General features: G+C 56.6%; 1 protein-coding gene across 8 annotated transcripts in view; it reads right to left on the bottom strand.

Annotated features, from left to right (window-relative positions):
* The window catches only part of FMNL1 (formin like 1), a 64997-nt gene extending 40294 nt beyond the window's left edge, over nt 1–24703 (bottom strand). For 5 of the 8 annotated variants that reach the window (XM_032796920.2, XM_032796923.2, XM_032796919.2 and 2 more), the window contains exon 1: nt 24046–24293. In XM_032796920.2, the coding sequence (XP_032652811.1) occupies nt 24046–24198 (153 nt within the window). In that variant the 5' untranslated portion in view covers nt 24199–24293. Of the gene's footprint in view, nt 1–24045 lie in introns of all 8 variants that reach the window. The other 3 variants (XM_032796921.2, XM_032796924.2, XM_032796917.2) reach the window with 3 other exon arrangements.
* Between the last annotated feature and the right edge of the window lie 688 nt (nt 24704–25391).

Below are 25391 nucleotides of genomic sequence, written 5' to 3'. Positions count from 1 at the left end.
CTCCCTTCCAGCACAGGGCCCCATTGGGCCCCATCTCAGCAGGCCATGCGCTACCCTGGCCTCCAAGATGGAGCCCGAGCGCACAGACCTGCCTGCCCTGGGATTTCTGGAGCTCCCTGGGCAGCCTGCCAGGACTCAGGGGCGGCAATGTGGTTGCAGCCATGAAAGGAGCCCCGAGGGGTACTAAACGGGGACAGGGGCCCGATCCTGCTTGAGAGATGAAGCCCAGCAGTTTCCCACAGACATTGAATGCAGGGTGTGGGTTATTTTCCTGGTTCTAAAGGAAATCATCACTTTTCCCCTAAAAAAGCAAGGAGCCAGGAGCTAAGGCCCCAGGGAGGGGCAGCTGTCGGCTGGGAGGAAAAGCTCCATTGCCCATTGAAGGGAACAATGACACATGGTGCTCATGGGCTGCACCTCCATCATACGATGAGCTGGCAGGTGTTTATGTAAACCAATGCCCTCTACTGGATGGGCTGAGAACTGCTCCACTGAGGGTCATAGACCCTACACTGCTAACAGGGATTCTCCTTTAGCCTCAAGACTCAAGGCTTGTGCTTTTCAAGCAGGAGGATTTGAGTTCTAGCCCAACCAATGCAATGACTCTGAGTGGTGACAGTGACAGCTGTGACATGTCTGTAGATTTCTCACAGTGCTAAAAGTGGAGGGCAGCCAACACTCATGGCATTTCACACAAATTAGCTTGAGCCATCAAGGACAACATGGGCAGAACATCCTAGGAGCACAAATAATGAGAAACAAAAGAGGAAACATGCTCCCAGAGGGATTCGGGCTTAAAACCAAAACTGCTCGAGAATAAAGCGAAAGAGCCTCTGCTCCACTTGAGAGGCGCGCATCCAGGAGGAGACCTGCCAAGCCAGATGCACTCATGGAGCGGAAATCTCACCACCCGCTAACTGCACTTCAGTGCCCTTTGTGGTGCATTCGGGATGAATGAGGCTGTCAGAGGCGATTGAGAGGAGACGAGATTCTGCCAGGGACACGAAGCCACCTCGGGAGAGGGTTCAGGGATTTTCCAGCAGCGGGGAAACCCCCAGCAGAAAGGCATCCCAGGATCTGGGGAGAGCCTTGCTCCAGGCACAGCTGGGTTTAGCCAGGTCCCACTGGATCCAGCTCACTCCCATCTGTGCTGGCTCATTCGGTCCCTTTGCTGTGGAAACAGTGGAGTGAGCGTGTGGCAGGGGCCCTCCTCCCTCCCGCAGCCATGCAGAGCTGAGCTGAGCTGAGCAGGAGGCTAAAATTAGGCTGCGAGGCTAGAAACAGAAATAGCCTCACTGAGATAATCAACAGCCCCGGTGCTCAGTGCCTGGGGGCCGAGCAGGATCGTGCTCCTATTGCGAGCAGCCGGCTGAGAGCCCAAGCTGCACCGGCACTGGGCGTTCTCCAAGGAATGGATCCCGTTCCCACGGCACCCACTGCCAGAGGTGATGTGGGTTATGGGGCACGGTGCCACCTGGTGCCCAGGAACCACTGGGCACAAGGGCAAGTGCAGCTTGTCAGATGATCTGTTAACTAACAGCACAGAGCTCTCCGGGTAGGCAGGGCTGCCTTCGGCTTCCCCGGGCATCACACACAACCGCCCTCACCTACCCGCAGCGTTTAACGGCCCAGTCACTCATGGACAATGTGTCGTTTCCCAGCGTGGACCAGCCCTGGCAGGATGATCTTGGGGCTAACGCACAGGGCTGGGAGTCAGAACTTCTGTCTCCATCAAGTCACTTCCTCTCCCTCTCTGTAAAGCAGATACTCTGCTGGGTGAGATTTACACACCTCAGCCCAGGCTGGGAGAGCCTGGCAGGGGTGGGGCTTTCGCTCCAGCGGAGAGACAGCAATGCCACGTGCCGATCGTACCCTTCTCTCGTTAACATCCTTGACCAAGGAGAGATGCTGGGTGCCACCACCCAACGGTGGCTAATGCAGCTGGGCAGACCCCTGCCGTTTCACCAGTACCAGGGAAGGCAGGTCAATAGGACTTTAAATCAACGTGAGGGCCTCACGGACACGGGGCAGCTCTGAACCTGGGCACTTGGTTCCTGTCCCAAGAGAGCCATCTTCCTGATTGTCCTAATTCCTGCCCTGGCTTAGTGCCAATCCCCTCCCCTCCCCTCTGCTGGGGCTAGGATCCCTAACTCCCAACCATTCAGGGAGCCCCCCTTCTGGCCTCCTCTCCCATTTCCAGTACATCTGGGGGCTCCATTAAGGTCTAAGAGCCCAGCTGGGCTCACAGGTCGGCGTTCCTCCAGCCCAGGCACGAGCATACAGAACGCAGAGCTGCCATCCCTCGTAGGGATGTGCTAGAACTAACTCCAGGGCTTTGTTCATCACAATTGCTCTGGGCAGCTCACGCGCTGAGCTTCATATAGGTTCCAAAGCGCCATGGTTAATAAACTGGAGCCTGCCCACCCACTTGGCTCGCCCTAGGGAAAGCAACCGTCTGTGCTCCCACAGCTCCCAGCTCCTCACTGGCCTCTGGCCCAGACTCGGCTGCCTGGGATACGGAGGGACTTACAGGCCTCAGCAAACGAGAAGCCGCACTGGCATCGCCACAGGATGCCTTGTCCTGACATTCCCCAGCCCATCACCTCAGGAGCCTCCTCAGCACGGTGCGGGGAGGGATAGCTCAGTGGTTTGAGCATCAGCCTGTGAAACCCAGGGGTGAGAGTTCGATCCCTGAGGGGGCCATTTAGGGATCTGCTGCAAAAATCTGTCTGGGGATTGGCCCTGCTTTGAGCAGGGGGTTGAACTAGAACCTCCTGAGGTCCTGGATTCCTCTCTGGTCTGGAGTTTCCATCCTGTAGGGAGCAGTCAGCACATCTGCATGCCCCCAGGTGTGCCCATGCCAGCACACCATTATGATCTTCCTCTGAGACCAGAGAGCAGCACTCAGGCCTGGCACCATGCTCTGGCTGTCCCTGCCCAGGCATGCGGAGTGACAACAGGGCCAGGGGAGCTGAGAACGAGGCAAAGCTTCCTCAGGCAGAGGACAGTGAACAGACTGAATCCTCCAAGCCTGCCAGCCGCCTCACCAGATCTCAACAGCTGTATGGGCTCCGCCCTGGGGCGGTTCCAGACACCAGAACGCCAAGAGTGTGCCTGGGGCAGCAAGCCCCAGGGGGTGCTTTGCCGGTCGCCGCGAGGGCAGCAGGCAGGTTGCCTTCAGCAGCATGCCTGAGGAGGGTCCGCTGGTCCCATAGCTTCGGCAGGCAGCCTGCCTGCCGTGCTCAGGGCAGCAAAATACCTAGAGCCGCCCCGGCTCTGCCCCAGTCAGTATTCAGAAGGGTGTCTCTCAGGTGGGGCTGGCACTACTGGATGGGACATAGCATTTGTGTTTCTGACTATTTGTGATCACTAAAATCCCAGGGCATGGCACCCTGAAAGAAGGGTCAAGTTAACCCTGGTGTCCGGGCCAAGTTCCAGTCTGGTTGATTACTTCCTGCCTCCCCTAGCTCTTCCCAGCAATTTCAGTTGCATAAGGAATCCTTCTTCACTTCCTGTCCTAGACTAATGTGTTGCATTATTGTGCGCTATTAAGCAACTGCCCATTGTACCCCAGAGGTGGCTGCATTTCAGTGCTGGGTGAAGCGATTCCTCCCTACAGCTGGGTTGGGATAAGAGGGGCTCTATAAATGTAGGTCCATATTATTATCACAAACAAAGAGCTGCAATGGAGACAATTGCCTCCATAGGAGTTTTTAAACTCCAGTGAACTGTCTGTTAATTAATGTGTTTGTACACGCTGTCTGGACATTCAATACCTCCGGGACACAAGCCTTTGTGGCTTCCCCCAGCCTAGGGGTCCAGACTCTCAGGTATCCTTAGAGTCTTTATGCCACATGGTCCCGCTGTTACCAGTGCACACAGTAGGACCCTTAGCTCAGCTGGGTGCTCTGAGCACCACTGCAATACAAATATAAGAGCATAAGAGTTGCCACATGGGGTCAGATCAATGGTCCATCTAGCCCAGTATCCTGTCCCTGACAGCAGCCAGTGCCAGAGCTTCAAGGGGGACCATACAGAACAGGCCAATTCTGGAGTGATCCACCCCTGTCTTCCACTCCCAGCATCTGGAGGTTTAGAGTCATCCTGAGCATGGGGTTGCATCCCTGCTCATCCTGGCTAATACCCATCAATGGACTGATCCTCCAGGAACTTCTCCAGTTCTTTTTTAAACCCAGTTATAGTTTTGGTCTTTACAACATCCCTTGGCAATGAGTTCCACAGGTTAGTTGTATGTTGTGTTGTGATAAACTAGGAATGTTCTTAATGTTTTCTATGAATACTGTGTTGGTGCCTCAGTGTCCCCTAGGCAGTTCTTAAGTATCTGGCAGAGCAAAGGCCCACATGCCACCTATAAGCCTGAACACTCTGGTCTTCCTAGCAACTGATGGCCTGGGCCCTCGCTCTGCAAAGGTCCAGCTGAAGGTGTTGGAGACAAAGAGATCAGGTGACCTCCTGGCCCAGGAAAGGAGCTGAGCAGAGAAGAGGCTGGAGGGGTGGTTTAGTCTGGAGCTAGCTGGGGCGAGGAGGTGAAGTGAGAGCGTGAGGGTCTGGCTCACTGCCCCCCAGAATGGACCCAGCCGAGGGGTCCGGTTCACTGATATCTCAAGCTCTGTTTTAGACCCTTCGTGTCATCGAATAAACCTCTGTGTTATACTGGCTGCTAGAGTCACGTCTAACTGCAAAGGGGGGTGCAGAGACCCTGTGGCTTCCCAGGACCCCGCCGGAGGGTCGGCTGGGGAAGCACACGGAGGGCAGAGATGCTGAATGCTCAAGGAGAGACCCAGAGGTGAAGCCCGGTGAGCGTTCTTTGGCCCTGAACAAGTCTGCTCCAAGGAGAGAGGCTCCCCAAAGTCCTGACTGGCTTGGTGGGAGCAGTTCCAGAAGCATCGCCTGGTGACTCCGTGACAACGGTGGCAGTGTGGGATGTACTGCACCCCGTGAATGTGTGCTGCTTACAGTAAGTGACTGGGGACAAGTAAACAAAGGAGGGATAATGAGGACCAGAGCCGTGCTAAGGCTCAGAGGGGATCGGTCCAGGGGCAGTTAACCTCTGGGAGTGTGTGACCAGCGAGAAGAATTGTTGGAGTAACGGGGTCCCCTGAGGACTGCAGCGAGCAGTCTCAGAGGCGGAGGAGCTGCCGCTCGACCCTGGACAGAAAAGGATTTTGCAGTAGCAGGGTCCCCTGGGGATTGCAGGAGCCAGTCTCAGGCAGAGAGTCTGCAGCCACAACCCGCAAAGAGGTGGTGACACGAGAAGGTGCTGGCACACCAGGGTTCTTCCTGAAACCATGGGAGCCAAGAGCACACGCCTGTGAGTCAGTACCACAATGAAAGAGTAAAGTGATGCCTATCATCATCTCCCTTAAGAAGGACTGTGATCCTGTGCACAAAGAGAGATTTACGTATGGAGAAGTTCACACAAGGCACAGTTAATCGTGCAGTTGGAGGAGGAGGACCGCTCTGAGGAGCAGATTCCTGACCCAGATGGGTTACAAGAGGAATCTGGAGCAGCTGGAGCAGCAGCCAGGCATCCTGAGAGTCTGGTTCCCAACCAGACAAGAGGTCTTCACGATTGGGTTCCCATACAGGAATTGGAGATGGATGGGATTGGAGCAGAGCCCAAGAGAGCGAAGGACCGTGAGAGAGAGCAAGAGGCTGTGGAAAGCTGCAGGAGAAGCGGCAGCCAGCATGGACTGGCGATGGTGGAGGGAGAGACAGATGGGGGCTGCCCAGGGGTCAGTGGGGAAACACGCCTGCAGGGGTGAGACCCTGGGACAGAGGAATGTGGTGGTGGCAGCCGCAGATGCCTGAGGGGCTGTGGGACCGGTGAAGGTCCGCGGGTGAAGCCCATCGCCCTGCCTGATGCCCGGATCCCTGTGCAAACCCACGACGGGGTCCGGGCTGGCTGGTTGTTGGGTTCTCAATATCGGCTGGGACGCCCTGTCTGGTGTGACTGTCTCCCCTTTGGACAGGATGCCAGCCTCGCTCGTGTAACGCCAAGGTCGTTGAATTCAAATCCAATTGGAACTAGATGGATAATTGGCAGTGAAAGCATGAATGATGACCCTGGTGGCAGTGGGGAGGGGCTGCTGGCTCAGGATACCGCCTACCTGTAACCACGCCCTGGGTAACTGAGGGGAGGGCGAGATGCTCCCCGCCCTCCCTGCTACACCAGAGCTCACGCTGGCTCTGATGCTGGGACCAGAGCAGAGAGCTCGGCTGCCTCTCTGCACTGGGACAGCCAGAGGCAAGTGCGTGAGCACAGGGGGGAGGCCTAAGACCCAAGCGCTCGAGTCTGGGGGACACCCCCAGGCAGGCAGTGTCGCTGCCATCTCAGGTTTCGCCTGGCCACACGTGCCTGCTGGAAGGGATGCACCAGGACAAGGCTCAGGGGGGCTGTCACCCAGGTCCCAGCCACGAGAGGCAGAGCGTCCTCAGCATCCTGCCCCACAGCTGAACCCCGACTGAGCGTAGAGAGATCCCTCTTTGAGAGAAGCGCTGAGGTGAACTGGCTGCAAACAGCTTGCAAAACCCCTTGGGAAGGCCACGGGACAGAGTCCTGTGGGAGAGGGATTCCGCAAGCTACCGGGAATGGGATCCCAGGGGGAAGTAACACTGGGGGAATCGGAGGTTCAGCTGGTGGTCCCAGGAACAGCACAGGTGTTCTTCCTCATTTTGAGCGCTGTATGGAGAGGAGAGTGAGGGGACTACCCTGGACCTGTAAAGGGAGGATGGGATGGAAGAAGGGGAAGTACCTTGGGGATTCTTCCTGAGTGAGCCGAGAGTCCCATCGAGGTTGTTCCCGCGTTCAAAGTCACTGGGCGAAAGGCAACCTGCTCGAAGCCAATAAGTGGAAGGAGATGATCTGGTTTTTACTGTGGTGCTTATCAGGGAACTTAAACCAGTCACACGGTGTCTGATGTCCGACTCAACCTAGGCGCGTGAGATTCTGAGACAAATGCGAGGGCAGGAGATGACTTGCCTGGCATATAGCCACTGATAATTGCATCTTATCAGCCAGACCTGGAAGGACAGTGCTCGCAGTGAAGAGAGAGGGCCTGTCTGCCTCAAAAGGATGGGACCGAACGGTATAAAGCTGGAACAGTGTAAGGGGGACGGCAGAGGTTGTGGTACTGGGCACACAAAGTGGGAGAGCGCTGCGCCAAGCCTCTCAAAGCTGGCCATATGGCGAAATGGGGGCTCCTTAACGGCAAGTAGAGCCTGAATCCACGGCCAGAGTGCTGGGAGAATGACCTGTCCCGTTTGATACCCCAGGGGTAGCTGGGTAGCAAAAGGGTTCAGCCGCATAAACTGTCCCACATGCGGCTCAGAGTGCCATGCGAAGCGACACGCCGACACTAAAGAGAGGGGCGTGAGACTGGACTGTTCGGTGTAACACACCAGAAGGAAGGAAATGGCTGGGCAATCCATGGGAACCGTTGGTGGGATTCTGAAACTTGCCCCAGGTCACTGGCTGGAGTGGACCTGGCCAGTGTCGGTCTGGAAAAGGTGGGGAGAGATTGTGACGAACTGGGAAGTTCTGTAGTTTCTCTGAATACTGTGTTGGCCTCAGGTCCCTAGCAGTATCTTAATATTAGGTGGTGAAAGGTGTTGATTGCTGCAGAGGAAGGGCCAGTGCACCTAAATGCCTGGCACTCTGGTTTAGCGAACTGATGGCCTGGCCCCTTCCTCTAGCAAATGGTGCCAGCTGAAGGTGTTGGAGACCAAGAGATAGAGTGACTCCTGGCCCGGGAAAAAGGGGTCTGAGCAGATGAGGAGGGCTTTTTTAGGAGAGGGTGGATTACGTCTGAGCTGGCTTGGGGACAGAAGTGAATGCAGACGTGGGGTCTGCTCACTGCGCCCACCACATGGACCCGGCCAAGGGTCCGGTGCTGTACTTACAAGACTCTGATTTTAGACCCTCTGTTCCTATCATCGAATAACCTCTGTGTTAACTGGCTGGCTTGAGAGTTACCAGTTCATGCGAAAGTGGGGTACAGGACCCGTGGCTTCCCAGGACCCCGCTGATGTGGCTCGCTGTGGAAGCGCATGGACGGGCAGAGGATGCTGAATGCTCCAAGGAGAGACCCAGGAGGTGAAGCCGTGTGAGCTTCTTGCCCTGAACAAGTCTGCTCCAAGGGAGAGGAGGCTCCCCAAAGTCCTGACTGGCTTGGTGGGGAGCAGTTCCAGAGCATCGCCCGGGGACTCCGTGACATGTGTGAAAAAGTACTTCTTGTTGCCAGTTAGCCACAGCAATTCCTAGCTAGACTGATTCCACAAATGGGCCATTGTGCACCACTTTTCCTGGTCAGAGGGACATTGGTGACTCAGCAGGGAGATGCTGGTATAATGGCTTGAGCAGAGGAGTGAGAGCCAGCAGCTCCTACTGCATCTCTTTCCCATACGTGCGCTCAATACAGTTTGCAGCCAGGACTGGACTAAGTCATGGGGCTTATGGGCCCATGGCTAGGCCCCAGGATCTCAGCTGTCATTTGGAAACACTACCTTCCCAGACTTTGCAGGTGTAAAGAAAAAGCTTGAAAAATGTGACCTGAATGTGATTGCCTGAGTCTGCAGAGAGCCTGAAACAACATCTCCAAAAAGCACAGACTTCCCCAATGATCTTAACTCTGAACTCTGCTGCCACTCCTGAGATAGGCAGGGCCATTGGGTGGTGGTGGGGTGGCAGGGGCCCTGCAGTGGGCTGTGCCACAAAAGCCCCAGATCCCACCACCAAGAACTCTGCCCCAAATCCAGGCTCCAGCGCCCGAGGTGCTCTGTGCTGATCCGATTGGCATGCAGTCACCTGATGTCCCACAGAGCACCTGGGGACACCGACCTAAGCCAGCTGGCTGCTTCCCAGCTGTGTTCCCTCAGCTGCCGCGTGGTCTGCAGATAATTAAACAGGCAATTCAGCTCTGGTCAGGAGGGAGGGGCCGTTTGTGATCAGAGCTGGATTCCAATCTCAGCTCAGGCTTCCCCGGCAGCCCCACCCCAACACACACACCTCACTGCATCAGGTAGGGAGCTGCCATCTTACTTCTCTCTGCCCTGTGCCAGACACCTATGGCCTCGTATAAACAAGGTTTCCTGTTAAGGATCAGAATACTCTGCATTGCTCTAGCGCTCTCATCCACTGATCTCTGGTCACGAGCATCATTAACCCATTTCACAGATGGGGAAACCAAGGCCCAGAGAGAGGCCATGACTTGCCCCAGGGCACACGGTGAGTGACAGAGCTGGGAACCCAGGAGTCCTGATGCCCATTGCAGGGCCCTGCCCATCAGAGCACGCTGCCTACCATAGCAGCAGCAGGGCGCTGTGTGTCCTACAGAGAGTGGTTTGGACAGGTTTTGATACCTCAGGAACTGGGGCACCGCGGGGGGTGGCTGAAGACTTGGGCTGGCGCGTTTAGCTGAGCTGGACCAGAGGACCCTCTTCAATCAGGTTATGCCAGACGGGGTTCTGCCTGGCCAAGGGCAAAAGTCACTGACCCAGCCCAGAAAGACTGTCCCAGAGGGAAGGCAGGGCAGGGTGGGAGCCGGAAGGACAGCCTTGGACATGCTGGCATTTGTATGCCAGCAGCACCCAGAGGCCCCATCGAGATCAGGGCCCCATGGTGCCAGGCGTGGAACAGACACACGGGTATAGCTACGCAGCCAGCAAGAGTCTGCAACAGCGGGCCTCTGAGCCCAGGCTGAGCCAGGCTCTGGCTGATGAGCTAAGAACAGCTGGGCAGACCATGCCTGGAAGCCATGACTTGGGCTGTTGCTTGGGCTCTCAAGTCTCAAGCCCCAGGCTTCGGAGCCCGAGCCACACCATCCACACAGTAATTTTCAGGGTGGCAGCACGAGTCCAGGTGTGTCAAGCCAGGCCCGGGGGCTGCTGTACAAAGGCACCCAGAGGGACAGGCCCTGCCCCAAGCAGCTCACAGCCTGAACTAGGGGGACCAGAGGTCCCGATTTTATAGGGGCAGTCCTGATTTTGGGGTCTTTTTCTTATATAGGCTCCTATTATCCCCCCATTCCGTTCCAATTTTTCACATTTGCTGTCTGGTCACCCTAGCCTGAACAGACAAGGGCTGGGAGGGGAAACTGAGGTGCAGAGGGGGAAGTGAGTCAGCCACCGTCACCCAGAAGGTCAGGATGGAGCTGGGAGCCGAACCCAAGTCTCTGAGTCCTAAGGGGGTGCCACAGTCACCAGACTGCACTGTCTGTCCCACGCTGGGGGCAGGATGGCGGTGAGGCTCCAGGGATGTCACCCAGGCCCCTCATGCCAGCACAAAACTTGCAGGCAGATTGAGGGATGATGCAGAGACAAAGCAGCAGCCCCTGGGGGCGTGGGGAAGGGATGCAGCCAGGGGCTGCCTTGGCCCAGTCAAGCCAGCTGGCAAGTGCACTAATCCACCTGACTGCTCAGCGATGAGAACAGACAAGCGGGAATGAAACAAACTATAATATGAGCCAGGGTCTGCCCACATGCCCAGGGAACACCCCAGGGACACCCAGAGCCAGGCACATGCCCGGGACACACCCTCGGGGACACCCAGAGCCAGGCGCATGCCCAGGGCACACCCCCGGGGACACCCAGAGCCAGGCACATGCCCGGGGCACACCCCAGGGGACACCCAGAGCCAGGCGCATGCCTGCAGCACACCCCAGGGACACCCAGAGTCAGGCGCATGCCATGGGAACACACCCAGTGTGGGAGAGGGATAGCTCAGTGGTTTGAGCATTGGCCTGCTAAACCCAGGGTTGTGAGCTCAATCCTTGAGGGGCCGCTTAGGGATCTGGGGCCAAAAGCAGTACTTAGTCCTGCTAGTGAAGGCAGGGGGCTGGACTCCATAAGCTTCAGAGGTCCCTTCCAGTTCTAGGAGATAGGTATAGCTCCAATGATTATTATGACACCCAGAGACAGGCACATGCCCTGGGAACACATCCACAGGGACACCCAGAGACAGAGACATGCCTGGGGCACCCAGAAACAGGCACATGCTTGGAGCACACATCCACAAGCACCCAGAGACAGGCACATGACTGGGGCACACCCCAGGGGCACCCAGAGCCAGGCACATGACTGGGGCACACCCCAGGGGCACCCAGAGCCAGGCACATGCCCTGGAAACACACCCCAGGGGCACGCAGAGACAGGCACATGCTTGGGACACACCCCAGGGGCACGCAGAGACAGGCACATGCTTGGGACACACCCCAGGGGCACGCAGAGACAGGCACATGCTTGGGACACACCCCAGGGGCACGCAGAGACAGGCACATGCTTGGGACACACCCCAGGGGCACGCAGAGACAGGCATATGCCCTGGGAACACACCCAGAGACAGGCACATGCCCTGGGAACACACCCATGGGGACACCCAGAGACAGGGACATGCCCAGGGGCACCCAGAGACAGGCACATGCTTGGGGCACACACCCAGAGGCACCCAGGGACAGGCACAGGGCCAGGCCACACCCAGAGGCGCCATCACAGAGAAGCCGCCCATGGGCGGACACATAGCAGGCACACGGGAGGGCAGACACAGCCACAGCTCAACACCAGCCCTTCCCCAGAGGCAGCCGCACTGCCTGAGAAGCATCTCACTGCCCAGGCTTTTCTCCACAATGACATGGGCTGTTTCCTGTCACCACCTCCCACCAGCAGAGCCTAGCCTGGCCTGGCAGCAGCACCTGCGGCCTGTCTGGGAGCAGCTAGGCAATGGCTGTGGGGGATCCCCCTCCCTCCTTCTTTCCAGTGCCCCCAAGGCCGGCCAGTCAGCAGCCGCCCTGCTGCACCTCTGGCTACCATCATGGGTGGCTTCTGCGGGTTGTGGCATGAGAAGCAGAGCAAGAAAATGCTGGGCCCCTTCCTGGGCCCCTCCCTGTGGTTTCCTGCCGAGAGACACGTGTGCTCCTGGCATCTTGGGGAGTGGGGGAGCTCCCAGGGCAGGGGCCTCAGCCTGCCTTGGGGTGGGGGTAGGGGGTAGAATGCAGGAGCACCCTAGGGTGCCAGAAGCTGGTCATGGGGGGGAGTCATGGGAGTGGAGGGGACTGTGTCCAGAGTCCATCTCATGCTGATGGAGAGGCCAGCGACAGGAGCAGCCCCAGTGTAGACTCCTCATGGGGGAGTCTCCAGATCCCCCCACTCTAGGGATGCTTATGGGACTGATGGGTTCCCACCCTCAGCCCCCCATGCTGCCTTTTGGAGACACTGGAGTCTGAGGGTCCTGTTGGGCTCCAGCCACCAGCATGCCACCGAGCTCCGCAAAGGGGCCTCCCTAGCCCTGGCCCATGCCCCCCCCTGCTGGGCAGGCTCAACAAGCCCCACATGATTTGGCATCTGCTCCTGTGCCCCTCGCACACACACACACGAATGCTCCCGTACCTTATTTACAAACTGGGCCTGGTAACATGCCCATTAGCTCCTCCACCCTCCTGATTCTGCCTGTGCCACTGGGGCTGGTCAGTATCCAGCCATATGGGCCCTGTGCATAGGGACTGCACAGCCAGACTAGGGCAGCCCCGGTCCAGGGGCCTCCTTCCCCAGAGGACTCTGCACCCACCCTCCACCTGCTGCTGGGCTCTTCCTGCTGCTGCAATGGCCAAGCCGGACACCAGGCAGCTGCCTGCATTATTGATGGCCCCAGGTTCGGCTCTTCCTCAAAGGAAGGGAGCGGATTGTTCAGCAGATGCAACAGCCTGGGCTCCAGGCCCCTCGCAGAGCAGGAGGGATGAAGATGAGCCTCTGGCCCACCAATTGGGGGGCTCTCCGCTCGCCCCTCCGAGGGGCCAACCCTCCTGATACGGTGCCAAAGTGCCACCAAGGAGGCACCTGGCAGGGACCGTGCTGCTGCTATGGTGCCAGGCGAATTATTAGAGGGGAAGAAAGGACTCACCCCCACGCCCAACCAGGGCTGGGCTGAGGCACTTGTTACCCATGTGGGGGCTGCCCAGCAAGGCAGGAAAGCACCTCGCTAACTATCAGAGCTGAAGTGTTTAGCTGATGGAGGCTGGTGACTGGGTTCTATAAACCCTCCCAGCCGGCCCGGTGCCCACAGCACCGAGACACGGCTAATGCCGGCCGGCACTACGCTGGCTTCCACCTGCTAGTGCAGTCCTGAGCTTCTCAGAGCCCAGAGCCACCTTCTCGGGAAGCTGTGGCCAGTTGCACCGGGCTGTTGCAGCCATCTCTGCACCGGGCACTGATGAAAGACCCCCACTTATTTCAGGGGTGACTGGAATGGAGTCCAGGCTCCAGAGACAGAAAACCAAGTGCTGTGTATCAGCCCCACAGTTGTGGTGCCAGGAACCGGGGACATAAGGCCAAGGGCTTTGCCCCGGGCGGGGATAATGGTTCTAGCTGCCGAGAGGGGAAGGAAGCAGAGCTGGACCTGTGGCACCTGGACAGACTCGGCTGAGCACGAGGCGTGTCCTGTGTGGCTGGCTGCCTTCATTCCCTTCCCCCGGGGCTGGGGAAGTGGGAGTTGATGGTTGGGCCTGCCTGACAAACTTACGGCTTCAGTACACTGACCCACAACCAAATGAACCAGCCCCACTCTGGAGACTGCTCCCAGCACTGCAGGGACCAGCAAGGAGACAGGCCTAACTGGCTAACCACTGGGGGTTATTCATCCATCTAAGCTAATCGCTGCTGGCTTCTGCCATCTGTGCCATATTAACCCTCCCTGGCCTGATGCCCCACCCAGGGCACGATGGCTTCTTTCTGGAGCCAGAAGTTAACAGTGCTTCTGGGGGGAACAGTTGTTGAAGCACTTCCATTTATACATTGCCTTTCCCTGCAAACTGAGCACATCCCCTAGCACTGAAATGCAGCCACTGCTGAGGGCCGAGCACGGCAGCTGCTTAACACCCCAGCGTGGGGGAAGATGGCTTCATGGGAGCATTGGGAGGATGTGCCGTGGGGGACAGCTCTGAATAGCACCCACTGCTCAGAGCTGAGTGACTGCGAATTCCACCACGGAGGCAGGGGGATCAGTCGGGGGCCAGGGATGGTGCAAGTAGAAGTGATGGGGGAGGAAGTTAAAAGGGACAATTTAGGCTGAGCCATGAGTGCATGGCTCTGTATAGACCCAGAGGTCTCCTGGGCTGGACGCTGCATCAGGAAACCAGGGTCACTGCTGCCAAGTGGTTCCAGGGAACATCACCCAGGAGCTCCGGGGATTGGAGCCTCACGCTGGGGCTGGGGGAGAGACCCTGCAGGAGAAGCCCCAGGAATTGTCCCACAGGGGAAGAGAGCTGAGGGTTATATCTGGTGGAACCGCCATTGCTCGGGCCATTTAAAACTAGCACATTACAAGAGGGGACACTCCTGCTTGGGGTGGGAGGGGGCGGCTCCATATGCCAATAGGCTTCTCCAGCTCGAGCTTTTAGAATAGCATCACTCCACCCCAGCATGTGGGGCAGACCCACAAAAACTCAGGGGCTGGTCCTGAGGCGAGCCTGATGATCAGTGCAGGGGTTGACACGTGCCATGGGAGGGGGCTCTGCCCTGGGAAGTGAGGGGGAGGGCAGCCCTGCATAGTCCATCTCCCTAGGTTCAGGGGAAGGAGCGGTTCAGCTGGAGCCAGTCAGAGCACAAGCAGGAAAGACAGGTCTCACACTGAGGGAGATATGCACAAACCGCACCCAGATCTGGTGCAGAAATAAGCACCAGCCCAGCTTGTGGCTGAAAGGCAGGAGCGGCGTGTTGCCCCTTACTACTAGCAGCACTATCAGAAGCTCTCAAACCCCTTCCCATGATCAGCTCTCACACCCACCTGGATGGTGGGAGATTGTCCCCATGGTACAGAGGGGACAGCCAGGCTCAGAGAGGGGCAGTGACTGGCCCATGGTCCCACAGAGGACTGGCAGAGAGGAACAGAACTCAGGACTCCTGGCCCCCAGGGTCAGTGCAGTATGGCTGGAGCAATGGCTCCCCAATGACTCCCACTCCTCCCTGAAGTAGGCTGAAGGCACCAGGTTTGCCACTGCTCCAGTTGTCTCTCGTAGGAACCTGTCCTGTTCACCCCACCCTGCTGGGCCCCTGCTCTCGGGGATCCTGCACCCAGGCCCACCCAACAGATGTACTTGCAATGGCCCCACAGAGACAAGCCACTGGGGAGCGATTGCTGCACTCCCCACCATGGGGGCTGCCATGGTAGAGACACAGACCCCTGTAGCCCACCTGGACCAGATCACTCAGAATACATGGCAGGTACAAGAGCCAGATCTTCCCTCCACTGCAAGCTACGGTGGCACCACGGCCTAGTGGGTAGGGCCCTGGATTGGGCACTGGGAGACCTAGGTTCTATTCCAGACTTGGAGACTGAGCTGCTGGGTGACCTTGGGCAAGTCCCTGCCCTCGCTGGGCCTGAGGGTCCTCAGCTGGGCTGAGCCTGTCTGCAGCGCCCAGCACAACGGGCCCTGATCTCACTGGGGGTCTCCAGTGCTACTGTGATAGAACCCACTCCTCCCGCAGCCTTGCTGGGGGAGGGGTAGGATACCCCGACTTGCCCAGGAGAATGGGGGAGGCAGAAACAGACTCCAATTCCCCACCCAAACTTGGAATTTGGTCAGCACATTTTCCTGCCAAGAAAGAATAAATGGCATCCACCCTCCCCCACAACTGACCAAGCCACTCCTGAGGCCCACATGCTCTCACAGCACTCAGCTGGGTTGGGGGCCCACAGCACCCCACAGGGCTGGGCCGCAAGGAAAGCCAGGCCTTAGCTGAGCAGCCTCTGTGCCCCAATCCCACTGACCCCATCTGAGGAGCAGGGCCGGTTGCCTTGCCCCAGGGCAGCAGTGCTATTGGCTCAAGGTTGATACCAGCTTCACCCGGCAGCAGAGCCCTGCCTGCCTCCCGCCCAGGGTCTCTGGTGGTGCTTCACCTGGCCTCAGTGCAGCGCCAGGTGGCTCCAACTCAGTGAGTTGTTCAGATCAGAGCTGCCCCCACTTTGTGGTAACGCCATGCAGAGCCAGGCAGCCCCTGTCCCAGGCCGGGCTGACCAGCGTAGGCTTCCAAAAGCCAAGGCCCCTGACTCTGCTCCTTGGATCAGGTCTCCATCCCCTACAAGGTGAGACTCCAGGGGCTGGAAGCAAGCAGGTCCCCAGGCTTGGAACATTCCCCCTGCCACATGCAGCACCAGCTATGGGGTCTCCTTAGCCCTCCTGGACTCCTGATGCCAGAACAAGACCAGAAAAGAACCCGTCACTCACGCTTCATTTGCTGACACGCAAGGAGTTGCTAAGGCACTTGAGGCTGCTTAACATATTGCTGTGACTGAGCAGCCGCCTGCTGCTCCCAGCTCTATTTTAAGAGCAAGCAGCAGCTTCCCTCTGCACATGGAGTAAATTTGGCTGCTCAGCCACCCTCGCGTCCCAGCCTCTCAAACACCCTCCCACTCACCCCCCACATCCCCAGCGGCTCCAGGTCCTCGCTCTCTCTCACTGCGTCACAGGCCATGGAGAGCCCGCCCAGGCAGCCGGCAGAGAGCGCATGCGGTCCACAGATCAGGGTGTGGCAGCGCACGGCTATACAGGACGGAGAGGCTGGATGAGGCAGGGACAGTGACATTGCCAGGCAGATTCACAGCCAGTCCGGGTGCTGGGGAGTATGGTCAGGGAAAGGCTGCCAAGCAGCAGGAGCTCTTTCCACCCCAACCCACTCCAGAGCAGGATTGTACAGAGGAGCAGGTAGTTTTAACCTGTTCAATAACTTGTGGGCTTGGTAGGAGGGGGAGACCGCAGAGCTCAGCCCCAGCATGGGTCAAACTGCTCAGCTGCAGAGGAGCCTTATAGAAGAATGGCAGGAACTGGCCACTGCCTGGGCCGGAGAAGAGAATCATTGTGTGTGATGCCAGAAGGGATCGTTACGCTCACTGAGTCTGGCCTCCCACATAACACAGGCCAGAGAACCTCACCCAGAGATTTCTGCACCAGCCCACAAGGTCTGGTTGAGCCAGAGCGGGTCTGTGAGAAAGACACACCCAATGATGTAAAGGCTCCAGGCCACAGAATCCTCTGTCAGTTGTTCTAATGGTTATTTACTGCCAATATTAACAAATTCTGCCTAATTTCTAATCGGATTTTCTCTAGTTTCAGCTCCCTGCTGCTGGATCTGGTTATGCTTTTGTCTGCTAGAGTAAAGAGCCCTCTGCCATCAGAAATCTTCTCTACACCTAGGGACTTGTAGACCATGATTATGTCACTTCTTAACCGGAATTAAATACACTGAGCGTCTTCGGTGTCTCTCCCTAAAGCCGGGCTGCAGGTCTCTTCCCAGCAATTTGTCAATGTCCCTTTTGTAGTGCAGACACCAGCCCTGGACACAGCAGCCAGGAACAGTCTCCCCAATGCCACACACTGCGGCATTCACTCCCTTAGGCCTGGCCTGCACCTGGAAAGGCTTGTCCTAGTGGAGACATGGCTTATGATGATCCCTGAAAGAAGAAGATACCCTGGGAGAAGGACTTTTTGCCCTGTCTTGTGAGCGTGATCTACATTCTTTGTTCCTGGGGGTCTGACCTTCCACCTACCTGCATTAATACACATGTGCGTGAGGCCATCCAGATCACTCTGTACAAGTGACCTGTCCCCACCATTGCTTACCACTCCCTTAGCATGTCTCAGCTGCAGACTTTACCAGCAATGGTTACAGTTCGCTCCAGATCATCCATACAGACAGTGAATAGCAATGGGCCAAGCACAGACCCCTGTTGGTGCCCACTGGAAACCGCCCTGCTGGATGTCGATTCCCCATTAACAATTCCTTTTTGAGAGCTATCAGTTGCCAACTTTTAATCTGTTCAACATATGCTGCACCGATTTTGTACCGTGCTCATTTTTAAGTTAGACTGCGGCCAGAGTCTTCCAGAGAGCTCCCCCCGGGCCAGATTTTCCAAAGTGCTCAGCTCCCATTTCATGTACCAGAGTAAGAGCCAGTTTTTCAGAAGAGCAGAGCACAGTGGGCTTGGAGCTCTGCGGAGAATCTGGCTCCAGATGTGGGTGCTGAGCACTTGGAAACCTCGCCCTGGACTCTTGAGAACTTGAGCCCAGCTGGGCCACTGGTTGGACCAGTGTGGTGGGCATAGGAGGCCAGGCGAGGTGGACCAATGATAAGCTCCAGTGGGGGCCAGGGCTGCTCCAGCATGGCAGGCAGTGGGAGAGCAGACGCGATACAAAAGTGGTCTTACTCCAGTGCAGCAGGAGCCAGAGAGACTGGCCTAGATGGATGTGCTCTGATCCACCGAAGCAAACCCGCTGTTCACGGACACTGCACAGGCCTGCTGCAGGCAGTCTAGTGAGCTCACAGAGCTGGTTGTTGCCTTCCCTGTTAAACAGTTTGGAATTCCCTGAGGCTTTAGACAAGCCTGAGTCTCTTCCCTACCTAATGACCCCACCCAAATTCTGCTGGTCGCTTTTAGATCTGAGAAGGAGAAAGAAAAAAAATCTGCCTGGTTGAAGAAACGGAGTTTGTACAACCTACACCTGGGGAGTTTCACCCTTCCTGCCGTGGAACTGCAGATCTCACAGTTATTATCCAAGCTGGTGACGCCCCCACCAGCTCCCAACTTTTAAGCCACCGCCCGCCCCAGTCTTCCCAGCCTGTGCACAAGCCACACAGCCAAATTCTGAATGGAGCTGTTGCGAGGGAGGGGTCATGTGGCCTCACCAGCCCAGCTGAAAATTCATTCAGCTATTTTTGGATGGGCCTGCCTGCAGCCCTTGCTCACAATCACCTCCCTCCAGCTTTGGCCTCAATTCCCAGCTCCATCTATTCCTGACCCTCTCCCTGCCTCTCTCGGGGCCAGTGGAAAAGCATCTGGGCTCGCATGCTCATGGGCACTGGGGAATTCTAGCAAACTGCCACTGGAAAAGCTGCACCAGTGGGAATCCCTCCCAAATCTGGATCGAGGGCACATCCACGTGGAGAAGCTGATGGATAACGCTGCAGCAGAGGAACTCTGTGTGGACACTTCTCCAAAAGAAAAGAGATTTTATTCCAGATTAGACCAGCTTGATTCCGTTCACACAGGGGAGTTCTAGAGGAACAACTATTCTGCTAGAGCGATTCCAGCAGGACTCCCCATGTAGAAAAGGCTTTAATAATCAAGGATAAAAAAGCACTGACTGGAGCCAGGAATCCCCCTGCAATGCCAGCCCTGGGCTCTCCCCATCCCACAGCTCTGTCAGTGCCCATCAATCCCAACTCGCAGCCTCCTGCTATCCCATCCCCAGCTCTGCTAAAGTACCTCCTTCCTGCCTTCCAGTCTCATCCTCTGCTACCCCAGTCCTCAGCCCCTCACCACAGTTCAGCCTGCCCCTCAGCCATCTGTGGCAGGACCCCCGTCATTGCCAGGCCTGGCTTCTCCTGAGCACAGGTTTCCATTCATGCCGCATTGTGTGACTGTGACCTCATCCCTTGCTGGGTGTTTGTGATGCGACTGTTCTGTGAGGACAGGCGGTTGCTCATCCCCTGCCCTGGAGGGCCAGAGCTTTGCTTTTTGGCAGGTCCCTACCATTCGACCTGTAGCCCTCTGAGAAATGATAACTCCTGCTGCACAGCTCACAGGGTGACTGCCAAGGGGCAGTCCCCAGTAAGGGACTTAACACCACAGAGGATGCCCAGGATAGACAGGGATGGCAGAGCTTTGTTCTCAGTGATGTCCAACGGCATGAGAAGGATTCAGAAACTCACCCGCTGGTAACCTCAACCCGGTTGCAGTCCAAGTCTCTGACCCACCCCGCAAAATCTCTCTCTGTCCAACCAAAGACTAATTCTAGTCCATGGAAACTTGGATAGGGCTGCAGTGCCATCCCAGTTGCCTGCAAAGCACAGCCCAGCCAAGCCCCAACATTTTCGCTTTGCTGAAGCAGCTACAGCTCTCAGGAGCTGTGGGAGAGCCATAGGATGGTATGCACATGAATTGTACCCACAGTGCAATGCACTGCACTCTTGTGAATAAACTTTGATCTAACCAGCATGCAGGCCTCTGCAATGCTGAAGGTTATGTTTTACCCACCAACTCACCAGTACAGAGAAGTGTTTAGAGAGGGCTGTGAAAGTTCACAAGCAGATTTAGACCAGGCCCCAATTCCTGCATGCCTAGCAAAAACCACCTCTATGCTTGGAGCATGCTCAGTGATAGTAATTGGCATGGGGGAGTCCATGGGAAGGAGGAAGAGAGATTAGGACATCAGCAATGTTTCACAAGAGACAGAGTTCCCTGTTACTGCAGGCAGCCACCCTGCTGCGAACTCCCTCTTGCAGAGCTAGGCTTAGGGTCCTGGAGGTGGGATGGGACTAAGACATGCTGTTCTAATAATGCTACTTTGCTCTTTTCGTCGCCTTTCAGCGCAGGGTCTTAAACCGCTTCACCTGCATTGAGCCAGCCTGACAATGTCCCCACCTTCCGTATGGGGAAACAGAGGCAGACTTGCCCATGGCCGCCCAGCCAGGGAGTAAAAGAACCCAGAAATACTGACTCCCAGTCCCCTGCTGTAACCAGCAGACCATGCTCAGCCTGGGAGCACATGGTAGATGTAAATCATCCTATCCTCATAAAGCCCCTGCCTCACCCCAAGTGCTATATAACCTAGAAACACAGAACCACAGAAATTCAACCACCCCTGCAATGGAAGGCAACGTTGGAACAACGAACCCAGGCCAACCCCCCACCCGCCTCCTCCATCACCCACACACCTACACAACTGCATAGAACCCATGTATCTAGGCACATGTAGCAGATACAGGGATGAAAGGGTCGGTGGACACTGCTGATATTACAGCCTGTGTTCCAGGCAAGGCAGGCATTTCAGTGCCACCCCCTCCTGCTGTAAGAGACAGCAAAGTCTTGAGAAGCCTTGACCTGAGCTTTCCTAGCCAGCAGCAGAGTGACACCAATATGATCCTTGTCAGTTTAAGGACTGCTCAGTGCTGAACAGCGATAGTGAAAACTGACCAGAGTCTTGTCAACTGCACTGGGCTCAATCCTAAGAACATCCCATGCGGCACTGCCTGGGTGGCACCAGGGTCTTGTGTGAAATCTTTGCTGTGCGTCTGTAACACCCTGGAACTTTGTATTTCTACAGCGAAAGCTGCAGGACCTGAGAGCCGAGTCCCCTTCTCTCGCCAGGGGCAGCAAGGAAGTGGCTCTTTCCAGGCTTACAGAGAGCAGTAAACTCCAGCTGCCTACGTTTACTGGTCCCACTGAACTGCGTGGCTAACCCCTCCCCCAGCCGCTGGCAGGTGCACAGACATGGCTTCTTTAAAAGTTAGATCAAAACAAGACCCCGCCAGGTTTGGGCTAGTGGAGCTAGTCTTTGCCCAGAGCTCAAAGCACTGTACAACAATCGCTGAATGAAGTCGCACAGCCCTGCTGTGAGGAAGCTTATCCCCATGCTACAGATAGGGAAACCGGGGCTCAGGAAGGGAAAAGAACTTGCCCAGGGCCACACAGCAAGCCAGTGGCAGATGCAGGAATAGAGCCCAGTTTACCTCATTCCCAGCCCCGTGACCTCACCACAAGACCAGCATCCTTTAAACAAAAAAACCAACCCCATGATGGAGGAGACTGAGAGAAATGCCAAGTGGCCGTGAACATACTGAAGGACTTGGCAGAATGACAGGAGGTGAAAGGGCCAGTTTAGGGGAATGTTTAAAGTACCTGTCATCAGAGTGTCAGCAGTAGGTGCTTTAACATGTTTATAACACACCTTAATCCCAGCAACTGTACAGGCAAGACCAAGAGTCTGAGGAGCTTGGAAAAGAGGTGACTAAGGGGGGAGGGGAGGGACACATGACAGAGGTCTATAAAATCATGAGTGGTGTAGAGAAAGTAAATAAGGAAGTGTTATTTACTCCTTCTCATAACACAAGAACTGGGGGTCACCAAATGAAATTAATAAGCAGCAGGTTTAAAACAAACACAAGAAAGTATTTTTTCACGCAACACACTGTCAACCTGTGGAACTCCTTGCCAGAGGGTGTTGTGAAGGCCAATACTATAACAGGGGTCAAAAGGAAGCTAGATAAATTCATAGAGGACATGTCCGTCAATGGCTATTAGCCAGGATGGGCAGGGATGGTGTCCCTAGCCTCTGTTTGCCAGAAGCTGAGATTGGCTGACAGGGAATGGATCACTCGATGATAACCTGTTCTGTTCATTCCCTTTGGGGCACCTGCCATTGGCCACTGTCAGAGGACAGGATACTGGGCTGGATGGACCTTTGGTCTGACCCAGTATGGACGTACTTATGTTCTTATGAAATCCCATTTCCAAAAGGGACTTAGATTCAGGAGCTTATCCTCCCTTATGCACTTCTGAAAACGTTACCCCAAATCTTGTTATAACTTGATCAAGGGCCACGTGCAGTGGCAAACTGATGGATGCTGATCTTGGGAGAGCCCCTGAGAGCTGAGTTAGGACTACCCCATAATGAGGCAGAGAAGGAATCAGGAGCAGCAGGTAAAAACAAACAAATAGGCTCCCCGAATGGGATAAAGGGAGGAAAATGCAATTCACGCTACAGTGTAATTACGGCCTCTTCACTTAAGCCAGAAGTGGATCCCAACCTGCAGCTCTGTGCCCAGGATTCATAACCTTCTGCTGAGTTAGAGCAGAGGCTGAGAAAGGCCGCGGAAGGCGGGGGAGGGGGGTCTCTAAAACAAGGAATTTCAAAATCAAATATTGTTTAGCACGGAAACCAGTAGCATTAGAGAGGGTTTGACTGAGATGTTCAAGATTTCAAAGAGCTCTAGTGACTGTGAAAGCTGGATTGTTCCCTTCTGTTTGTGCCTGTCCCATAACTGGATACGGGGGGGAGAGGGTGAAGCCACTCATTTGAACAACAAATTGAAGCAGCATATAAACAACCTGCGGAATTCCTTGCTGCAGGAGGGCAGAGAATCAAATCCGAGCCTGGATTTAAAACAAGGATGGACCCCAAATACCAAAGACGCACAGCCATACAGCTGAAGGACACAAACTGACGGCTGCAGAGGTTGTGAAGGAACAGTTCACCTTCCCTGGTGTGCACTGCACAGGGGGCTGAGTGCATTACACCCACACACGCTTTCACTAGACTATCAGGAACTGGCTGCTGCCAAAGGCATGATCGCACATTAGCTGGACCAATGATGCAATCTGGCAAACGACAGTTTCCAAAACATCTCAATTCTAGGCGATGCCAGGAGCAGGCCAAGCACTAAATCTCTGGGTTAGAATTTAACCCCTTCCCCCCAGGTCTGTCTCCCAACAATCCCAAAGGTCAAAGCACTGAATCAAATTACAAATCAAAAGATGAGGGAAGTGACGTGTCCGAACCTCACTGCTCCTGCCCGGGGGTTCCCCTGGCCAACGCCCGTCCATTTTAAACTGACACTGTGAACCATCCAGTCTCTCTTTTTTGAAAGCAGAGAGAGATCTGCTTCCGTTTGCAGGCACAGGCCCAGCTAGCCAGGCAGCCGAGATAACAGTCATGTTGCAAGAACACAGGAGTGAAAAGTTACGGTGCCGATATAGCTCAGGGTGGGCACGTGGCTGGGTGGGCATGCAGTGGGGTCCCCTCAGAGATGCCTCGATATCAGCCAGGTTTTCTCTTGCTCTCTCACACACAACTTCTCCAGGAGGCCAGATATTTCCTCCCCAAGAGCGAGAGGCCAAGAAGCATCACCCACCAGCTTCCAAGAGGGAGCAGGTCTTGGTAACCTTCTCGCTGGGCACAGCTTGTACAGAAATGGGGGCCTGGCCATCCAGTCCCTTGTGCTGGCCCCACTGCCCCGGTTACTTGGACACCCTGGGACCTGCTGCCTTGAGCCCCTTCCTGCTCCAACCAGCAATTCCAGAAAGTTGTCTCACAGGCCAGCCAGAGGGGGAAGGTTACAGGCCCTCTAAGTGGCTGCAGCCCCAGACAACCTCTGGCAGTTAAATAACAGATGCTGTCACTGCACATTGCTCCCCCAGAGACCCACTGGGGCTGCTGGGAATGGAGAGGGGCGGGCGGTCCTGGGGGCGCGGTGACTTACCAGCACATGGGTGAATCTTTCCTCCAGCTCCCCGGCGCTGGGCATGGGCTGCTTCGGGGGCGCGGGCTGCCTGGCGGGCAGAGCTGTCGCTGGCGGCTGGGTCTTCGTCTCCTTCGCCGGAGCGTGGTCCATGCTGCCGGCCGCGTTGCCCATCCTGCTGCTCCTGCCCAGCCCGGAAAGCCGCTTCCAGGCTTCCAGATCCAGATTGGAGAAGAGGAAGGGTCCGAAAGGAGGAAACTTTCCTCCCCAAGTGCGAGGGGCCGGGCGGGAGCGGGGCCAGCTCAGATCCCCCCGCCTGCACCCAAGGGGGGGCTGTCCCAGGAACTCTCCGCACGCCCAGCGGCCCCCCGCAATCAGCACCGGGCGCCAGGCGCGGCTGCTCCCCCGCGGGGCTCCATCTCCACGCGGCTCCTAGGGGCGAACCTGCGGCGTCCCCATCAGGCATACGATGTCTTGCAATACTCATTCCGGCCGACTAGCGACTCAGCAACTAAGGCCGCGTGGGCTCGGCTCGTGGCCTCCAGCGCGCGGCGCGTCCCTCGGCGACTGCAGGCAGGCTGGGCCGCTAGGGAGGAAGTCGGGAGGCAGACAGAGCTGCAGCGGCTGCCGGTTCCGTCGTCGGTATGTGCGCAGCTGTGCGGGCTAGCGAAGCTCAGCCGGGGCTGGTGTTTTACTAATTAGCGGCTATGTTGTAACTTCGGGTATCTCTGCTTTGGGCTGGCCTCCCCGCCCCGATCCCCCCTCTGCGCCGAGGGGACTAGGGAGAGCGGGGGGGCGGCAGCGGAGCGCCTCGGCTCTGCCAGCGGAGGCAAGGGGCCCAAGCACCTGCTGGAAGGGGCTCTCGGAGGAGAGCAGCGGAGGACCGGGAGTGAGGGGGCTTCAGGGTCCCAAAGCCCACAGCTTCCAGCCGAGGATGAGCTCGTTTAACCGAGGAGCGAAGGCGAATCGGGATTCAGCCGCTGGCCTCGAGTCCCGGCGAGGAGCGTGGCCTGGTTCCGCCCAGGGCTCGGCCTGGAGGACACTTTCAGCAGCTCAGTGAGCGCCCACCAGACCCCTGTTCAGGGAGCTGAGACCAAACAATCTCAGCCCCCCGTTGAGTGTGCTGGATTAGGGTGCTGCTCCCCTGGGCACCAGGCCTGGGCAGGAGGAGCTAATTCCTGGGGCTCTAGTTGATCACAAGCAGCAAGAAGTTGCTGGGAATTGCAGCCTAGGTCCAAGAGCGAGGCCCCTGCTTCTGCTCCGGGAATTGTCAGCTCCCGGCGAAGGGTGGCCTGGGACCTTCGCTCGTTTTCACCTTCGCTTCCCACGGGCAAACTTTCCTTTGCCCCCTGAAGGTCTCCAGGAAA

Source organism: Chelonoidis abingdonii, chromosome 21 (assembly GCF_003597395.2).
Source record: "Chelonoidis abingdonii isolate Lonesome George chromosome 21, CheloAbing_2.0, whole genome shotgun sequence".
NCBI classification, from domain to species: domain Eukaryota; kingdom Metazoa; phylum Chordata; order Testudines; family Testudinidae; genus Chelonoidis; species Chelonoidis abingdonii.
This window is presented reverse-complemented; position numbering and strand designations above follow the sequence as displayed.